At 40.2% G+C, this 8,967-nt stretch overlaps 1 protein-coding gene and 1 pseudogene across 1 annotated transcript in view; one reads left to right on the forward strand and one right to left on the reverse strand.

Annotated features, from left to right (window-relative positions):
• Nucleotides 1-428: 428 nt before the first annotated feature.
• LOC145263300 (organic cation transporter protein-like) overlaps nucleotides 429-8,967 on the forward strand; it is a 76,399-nt gene continuing 67,860 nt past the window's right edge. The window contains exon 1 of the mRNA XM_080120381.1: nucleotides 429-722. Within this exon, the coding sequence (XP_079976507.1) occupies nucleotides 580-722 (143 nt within the window). The 5' untranslated portion in view covers nucleotides 429-579. The remainder of the gene's footprint in view (nucleotides 723-8,967) is intronic.
• LOC145263437 (U2 spliceosomal RNA) lies at nucleotides 7,420-7,561 on the reverse strand (annotated as a pseudogene).

The following is an 8,967-nucleotide window of genomic DNA, read 5'->3' on the forward strand; positions in this document are numbered from 1 at the left end:
TTAAAAAAAATATGCAAATTAGCTAGATCTTTTGCAGATGAATGCAATTCCACGACCTGTATACGACAAAGTTGTATTTTCTTTGAAAGTAAATAGAAAAAAAGGAGTTTTAATATGAATATCGATACACCAAAAAAGAAAACAAATTTATAAGAGTATATATATATATATATATATATATATATATATATATATATATAAAGAAGTATTTTATGTAAGTGTAAACAACGATTGTGTTCTTTGTTTAGATAGTAATAATTGTTTTTGACTGATCCGCGAGGCAATAGAAAATCAAAGTTTACTCCGATAAATTTGTGTCTGAACTCAGTTTTTGTTGCAATTGACGTTACGTGGCGCGAGCATATGTATGTATGTATGTATGTATGTGTGCGTGTAATGGGATACGCACTCTTGCAATAAAGACCACACCCACCTGCTCTCTCGTGTCTCGCCATGAGTTTTCATTCTGCTGACGACACACGCAGGAGTCCGTAAACCTAACACCATAAAGCGTTAAAACAAAGAAACCAAGAAAAGACACCACAAAAAAAACAAAAAAAAAACTACATAGATAAAAACATGGATCCGGAGAACATCATTACCCAAATTGGAGGCTTTGGACGTTACCAGAAAATCCAATATGCTCTCTTCGCCGTTCTTTGGGTGGGTTACGGAATCCAGGCATACCTCTCTGTGTTCCTCTTGTACACACCACCGTTCAGGTAAGGAAATTTAAAATGTACTATGCAACCGTCTTCGACAATCAGTTCGACAGTGACCGTGCTTCTATCGGGCTGCAGTATTTTTTTTTTTTTTCAGTCTTAAGAGGTCCATTCTCCCAGGCTTTATGTTCTCTCATCGAGAACGGGTAAGTTTATTTAGTATTTAGATTATACTGACTACTGTTTCCATCTTGATTATTATTTTCACAACGTTCCAGTCGATGTAACCTTCGACCTTCTTCATGTGTATCTTGAATATTATTTTCACAACGTTTCAGCCAATATAATCGCCGACTTTTTTTAAGCGCGTCTTATTGAACCTCGGGAGTCTTTATGTTGAATTTGGGAATTTGTACGGAATTTCGAACAGATCCCTTTTATTTAATCCATGGGGGTAGATTGTTATCGTTCTGTAAGCCAAGATCGAGTAGAAGTGTTAATTAATTTGTAATTGTGTCCAAAGTATTGACAGTTTCAACCTTTAACCTCAAAAAGGCTCTAGCTTAAAACTGATTATACCTACCATTTTTATCTGTTGCGCTGTGGAGCCTTGGTGGTTAGTTTATTGCTACTCGCCTGAGGCGCTCTTGCTAAGGGATATCAACGAGATTAATCAAGCATTTTTGCAGACCTGAGTACATTTGTTCTAGAGCACAGCTTTTTTTTAAATGATATCTGATATTTAAACTAACCTCGTGAAACAGAGGATAAATAAAAACTTCGTCTGTATATTTGGCTAGCTTTATTTATTTATTTATTTTCTTATTTTCATATGATAAAAACACAAGCCTGTAAGCCAAGATTGGGTAGAAGTGTTAATTAATTTGTAATTGTGTTCATAATATTAGCGGTAGTGAAAGTTTAACCCTTCAACCGTAAGAAGGTTCTCGCTTAGAACTGATTATACCTACGATTTTATCCGTTGCGGTATGAAGTCTTGGTAGTTAGTTTACTGCTATGAGCCTGAGGCGCTCTTGCTGGGGATATCGACGAAACTACTCAAGCATTTTGCCGACCAAAGAGCATTTGTAATTGAGCACAGGTTTTTCAAAACGACATCTGATATTTAAACTAACCTCATAAAACAGGCGATGAATAAAAACTTCGTCTGTATATTTACGAGCTATACCCGGCGACGCGTTGCTGTGGCTCAGTTTGTTAAAATGGAACACATTCCTCAAGAAAAATTGCATTTTGTATTGTTTATTTTGTTTTAATATTTTCTGCAATTTTTTTCCTCAAAAGAAGATTCCTTTTTTACCATAAATTGTTTTTGGCAGAAACACATGCATTTTTTTAAAGAAAATTGGCAGTAAACGTTTCTTTTTGCAAACGGAGTATTTATTATAATAAAAAGAAAATTTGAATGCTTTATATGGACACTGTAAATAGGCGAAAGTAGAGAAAAGTTGGGGGGGGGGGGGGTTCAAGAGAATGTACAAATTAATTTTTTGTCAACAGATGTTAAGAAAATAAACAGAAAAAATACTCCCATCATTAATTAATTAATAAATTAATTATGCAAAAAAAATAATAAAATGTTGAGTTAGTGTTTTAACATTTAAACAACGCTCGGTTGAATCCGGTGGAATGAAATGAAATCAGGGAGGGGGGGTCAAATTCGGCATGAGTACCATTCTTTTTAATTTCGTCTTGTATTCACTTTTTGAAGTGGGCTACCAGCGATTGCAAAGTAGCAAATGTAACGAAAATGTAAAAAATTCAACACTAAAATAATTTTAATCAGTGTTCAGCCTCTAATAACAAGGCCGATAGCCATTAGTCGCGTGCTCTCGTGTAATGAATGAATTCGTGAATGTAGGATTGACATGAAATTCTTAAAGATAAACTAAAATGAACGAAAAATGGGCTGAAATGATTTTAAAAAAATCAAAAGTAAATGACTTAGAATGACTTTAATGAACTTAAGGATGAATTAAATGACCTTAATAATGACGTGAATGCTTAAAAAATAACTGGAATCCTTTAAAAAAACAACTTGAATGATCTGGAGAATGACTTGAATGGCTTTGAGACTGGTTGGTTGTAAAGTGGGTGATCATTTTACATCAAATTAATACAGGAAAGTGATCCTCCACTTTATATGAAAAAGTTACAAACATGAGTACAGAATGTAATTAGAACAGATAGTATTTATTTGCTCCCCCACCGAGCAAATTAGGCACAAGGCCAATTTTTAATGTGAGGAGTGAAGGGGAGGGGGAAGGGAAAAGGGGGACAAGCTCCCGAGAGGTGGGAAATGGGAGCTGGTTAAAGGTCAGGTATGTGGGGTTGCCCCCACATCTGGTCTTTGCTTGCAGTATCTGCCGGAACAGATACTACACTTTGATCTTGACCAAAAGGCCAAGAAAAGGGCATTTATTTGCTCCCCCACCGAGCAAATTAGGAACAAGTCGGATTTTTAATGTAAAAAGTGATTGGAAGATGCAGACGAGCTCCCCGAGGAGTAGAGGAGCGAGAAAGTGTTTATTGGTATGAAGGTTTGCCCCTACATTGACCAAGGTCTTATATGTGGGGTTGGTATTTATTTGCTCCCCTACCGAGCAAATTAGGACCAAGGATGATTTTTAATGTGAGAAGTGAAGGGGAAATGGGGACCAACTCCCTGGGGAGTAGGGGAGCTGGAGAGTAACAATTGGCATGAAGCGTTGCCCCTACATTGACTAAAGTCTTATATGTGGGGTTGCCCACACATATGATCTTTGCTTGCAGTATCTGCCGGAACAGATACTACACATTGATCTTGGACAAAAGGCCAAGAAAAGGGTATTTATTTTCTCCCCCATCGAGCAAATTAGGCTCAAAGCTGATTTTTAATGTGAGGAGTGAAGGTGAAATGGGGACCAGCTACCCAAAGAATAGGGGAGCTTGATAGTGACAAATGGTTTTAACGGTTGCCCCTACATACACCAAGGTCTTATATGTGGCATTGCTCCGCGCATATGGTCTTTGCTTACAGTATCTGCCGGAACAGATGGTATTTATTTGCTCCCCCACCGAGCAAATTAGGCACAAGGCCGATTTTTAAAGTGAGGAGTGAAGGGGAAATGGGGACCAACTCCCCGTGGAGTAGGGGAGCTGGATAGTGTTTATTGGTATGAAGATTTGCCCCTACATTGACCAAGGTCTTATATGTGGGGTTTCCCCCACATATGGTCTTTGCTTGCAGTATCTGCCGGAACAGATACTACATTTTGATCTTGGCCAAAAGGCCAAGAAAAGCGTATTTATTTGCTCCCAAACTTCGAGTGAATTAGGCACAAGGCCGATTCTTAATGTGAGAAGTGAAGGGGAAATGGGGACCAACTCCCCGAGGAGTAAGGGAGCTAGATAGTTACAATTGGTATGAAGGGTTGCCCATACATTGACACAGATCCTATATATGGTGTTGGTATTTATTTGCTCCCCTACCGAGCAAATTGCCCACAAGGCCGATTCTTAATGTTTGGAGTGAAGAGGAAATGGGGACCAACTCCCCGGAGAGTAGGGGTTCTGGATAGTAACAATTGGTATGAAGGGTTTTCCCTACATTGACCAACTCTTATATGTGGGTCCCCCCCCACATAAGGTCTTTGTTGCAGTATCTGACGGAACAGATACAACATTTGATCTTGGCCAAAAGGCCAAGAAAATGGTATTTATTTGCTCCCCCACCGAGCAAATTAGGCACCAGGCAAATTTTTAATGTGATGAGTGAATGGGAAATGGTGACCAACTCCCCGGGGAGTAGAGGAGCTGAATAGTGACAATTGGTATGAAGATTTGCCTCTACATTGACCAAGGTCTTCTATGTGCGGCTGGCCCACATATGTTCTTTGCTGCCCCACATATGTTCTTTGCTGCCCCACATATGTTCTTTGCTGCCCCACATATGTTCTTTGCTGCAGCATCTGACGGAATAATATACTACATTTTGATCTTGACCAAAAGACCAAGAAAAGGGTATTATTTGCTCCCCCACCGAGCAAATTAGGCACAAGGCCGATTTTTAATGTGAGGAGTGAAGGGGAAATGGGGACCAGCTCCAAGGGAGTAGAGGAACTGGATAGTGTTTATTGGTATGAAGGGTTGCCCCTACATTGACCAAGGTCTTATATGTGGGGTTTGTATTTATTTGCTCCCCTACCGAGCAACTTGCCCACAAGGCCGATTCTTAATGCTTGGAGTGAAGGGGAAATGGGGACCAACTCCCTGTGGAGTAGGAAAGCTTGATAGTGAAATTGGTATGAAGGGTTTCCCCTACATTGACCAAGGTCTCATATGTGAGGTTGCCCCCACATATGGTTTTGCTTGCAGTATCTGCCGGAACAGATGGTATTTATTTGCTCCCCCACCGAGCAAATTAGGCACAAGGCCGATTTTTAATGTGAGGAGTGAAGGGAGGGGGAAGGGAAAAAAGGGGACCAGCTCCCGAGAGGTGGGAAATGGGAGCTGGTTAATGGTCAGGCATGTGGGGCTGCCCCCACATCTGGTCCTTGCTAGTCATAGCTTGCAGTATCTGCCGGAACAGATACTACACTTTGATCATGGCCGAAAGGCCAAGAAATGGGTATTTATTTGTTCCCCAATCGAGCAACTTAGGAACAAGGCCGATTTTTTAATGTGAGGATTGAATGGGAAATGGGGACCAACTCCCTGGGGAGTAGGGGAGCTGGATAGTGACAATTGACATGAAGGGTTGCCCCTACACTGACCAACGTCTTATATGTGAGGCTGCCCCCACATATGATATTTGTTTTGCAGTATCTGCCGGAACAGATGCTACACTTTTATCTTGGCTAAATTTCAAATGAAAGGATATTTACTTTCTTCCCCACCGAGCAAATTAGGCAAAAACTGATTTTTAATGTGAGGAGTGATGGGGAAACGGGGACCAACTCGCCGAAGAGTAGGGGAGCTGGAAAGTGACAATGGTAAGAAGGTTTTTCCCTACATTGACCAAGGTCTTAAATGTGAGGCTGCCCCCCATATATATGCTTTTCGCTTGCAGCATCTGCCAAAAGGCCAAGAAAAGTGTATTTTTTGCTCCCTACCGAGCAAATTAGGCACAAGGCCGATTTTTAATGTGAGAAGTGAAGGGGAAATGGGGACCAACTCCCCAGGCGTTTAGGGGAGCTCGATAGTGACAATTGGTATGAAGGGTTTCCACTACATTGACCAAGGTCTTATATGTGCGGTTGCCCCCACATATGGTCTTTGCTTGCAGAGTCTATCGGAAGAGATAGTACACTTTTATCTGGGCCAAATTTCCAAGAAATGGGAATTTATTTGCACCCCCCACCGAGCAAATTAGGCAGAAGGCTGATTTTTAATGTGAGGAATGAAAATGAAACGGGGACCAACTCGTCCCGGAGTAGGGGAGCTGGATAGTGACAATTGGTAAGAAGGGTTTTCCCTATATTGACCAAGGTCTTATACCTGGGGTTGGTATCTATTCGCTCCCCCACCGAGAACAAATAGGCACATGGCCAATTTTTATGTGAGGAGTGAAGGGGAAACGGGGACCAACTCGACGGGGAGTAGGGTTGCTTGATAGTGACAATTGGTATAAATGGTTTCCCTTACATTGATCAATGGGGTTGGTATTTATTTGCTCCCCCACCGAGCGAATTTGGAACAGGGCCAATTTTTAATGTGAGGAGTGGAGCGGGAATGGGGACCAGCTCCCCGGGGAGTATGTGAGCTAGATAGTGGCAATTGGTATGAAGGGTTTCCCCTACCTTGACCAAGGTCTTATATGTGGGGTTGTCCCCCATATATGGTCTTTGCTTGCAGTATCTGTTCCGGCAGATACTACACTTGGATCTTGAACTTTGGAACATGGTCGATTTGTAATGTGAGGAGTGAAGGGGAAATGGGGACCAGCTCCCTGGGGAGTAGGGGAGCTGGATAGTGACAATTGGTATGAAGGGCTGCCCCTACATTGACCAGGGTCATATGTGGGGTTGGTATTTATTTGCTCCTTCACAGAGCAAATTAGGCACAGAGCCCATTTGTAATGTGAGGAGCGAAGGGGAAATAAGGACACAACTCTCCGGGGATGGGGGAGCTGGATAGTTAATATTGGTATGAAGGAGTTGCCCCTACATTGACCAAGGTCTTATATATTGGGTTTGAATTTATTTGCCCCCACCCCGAACAAATTAGGCACGTGGCCGATTTTTAATGTAAGGAGTTAAAATTTAATGGTACCAACTCCCCGGAGAGAAGGGGGGCTGGATATGGTACAATTGGTATGGAGGCTTGCCCCTATATTGACCAAGGTCTTATATGCCCCGTTGCCCCACATATTGCCTTTGCTTGCAGTATCTGCTGGAACAGATACTACACTTTGATCTTGGCCAAAAGGTTAAGAAAATCTGTATTTATTTGCTCCCCCGCCGAGCAAATTAGGCACAAGGCCGATTTTTTAATGTGAGGAGTGAAGGGGAAATGGGGACCAACTCCCCGGGGAGTAGGGGCGCTGGATAGTGACAATTGGTATGAAGGGTTTCCCCTACATTGACCAACGTCTTATCTGTAGTGTCGCCCCCACATAGGGTCTTTGCTTGCAGAATCTGCCGGAACAGATGGTATTTATTTGCTCCCCCACCGAGCAAATTAGGCACAAGGCCGATTTTTAAAGTGAGGAGTGAAGGGGAAATGGGGACCAACTCCCCGGGGAGTAGGGGAGCTGGATAGTGACAATTGGTATGAAGTGTTGCCCCTACATTGACCAAGGTCTTATATGTGAGGTGGTCCACACATATGGTCTTTGCTTGCAGTATCTGCCGGAACAGATACTACACTTGATCTTGGCCAAAAGGCCAAGAAAAGCTTAAAAAACTAAGAACAGCATCTATTGACAACAGACCTTTGATCTTAACCAAAAAGGCCAAGCACAAAAGTTTTACGGACAGACCGACCGACAGACCGACCGAGAGAGTGACTTATTCAGTCGCTTGCACGCGACTAAAAATCCTAGTAAATCAATCCCCTTTATTTGTTCGGTTGTTGTAAAAATGGAAGGGAAACTTAAATTTCGCTTCGTTGTATCTTTTTTTATTAACCCAAAATTTTAAGTGTAGAACGATTGCTGTTAAAACAAAAGAAAAAATAAATAAATAAGAAAACAACCCACTTCCTCGTTAAAAAAGAAAAAAAACAATCATTTAAAATATTTTTTTTTTTACCTTTCAAAGTTGCTTTAATTCCAAATAACGTATTCAATTATTTATTTGTTGGAAAAAAAATAGAAAACTGTTTTATACAAATTCAATGTTTTTTTTTTCATTACCAAATTGTTTTATTAAACTTTTAAATGTCTTACGCAAACTTTTCAATGATTCTTTTTCCAAAATTTCTTTTTCCAAAAAAACTTTTCGTAATATTTATGTGTCCCAGAAAAAAGAAACTATTTTATAAAAATCCGATGTTGCTTCTATTACGAGATTGTCGTATTAAAAGTCTAATTTTTTTAAGCAAATTTTTCACTAAATGTTTGTCCTATTATATTTTGATAAATTTTTATACAATAAATATTTTGGGTTTGTTTAGGTTATCAAATGGCGCACGCCCATATTAAACCTTGATGAATATGTTATGTTATTGTCTGTTTTAATAACCAAAAATGTTCCCTGTAACACTTTCCCGTTCTCATTAATGAAAGCGAAACATTTCCAATTAAACTGGTCTCGGACTAGACACCCCAAACATCCCCCTGTTAAGAAAGGCTTTCGGAATAGACAACCCGTAACGGTGTCAGCACACCCGGAAACCTATCAAAGTTGACTTGTGGAATGTGAACGATGGTTTTGCCGTAATGTACTGGCATATCATTCTATGCCAAAATTCCTAAGCTTCTTTCACACAAATTAATTTAGGTGACTGAAATAGGAATTCGAAGATTAAGGACTAAACGTAATTTCCCCCAGGGAAGAAAGTGTATGTTCAGACGAGGGAAAGAAAGTGATGAGAATTTTTTGCAGTGCGGGGTTACCAATTCAGTTAATTTTTGAAGTTAAGTAAATGCAATGCACAAATCCATTTCGAGATAAATCGTAGTATTCTTTGTATAATTCAAAGATAATTAGTAAAGGCAACTCATAATCTAATGCAGTAAATATTACCAAAAAGAAAACACCTTGTTTGTGCTAAAAATAGCGTCAGTATTGAAATTTATTTTGGTATGAGTTTTATCGCAACGATGTTTAGAACATCAATGCAATCTGAAAAATGGGAACAT

The sequence above is a fragment of the Euprymna scolopes genome, chromosome 38 (assembly GCF_053919585.1).
Source record: "Euprymna scolopes isolate OS-2025 chromosome 38, ASM5391958v1, whole genome shotgun sequence".
NCBI lineage: Eukaryota > Metazoa > Mollusca > Cephalopoda > Sepiida > Sepiolidae > Euprymna > Euprymna scolopes.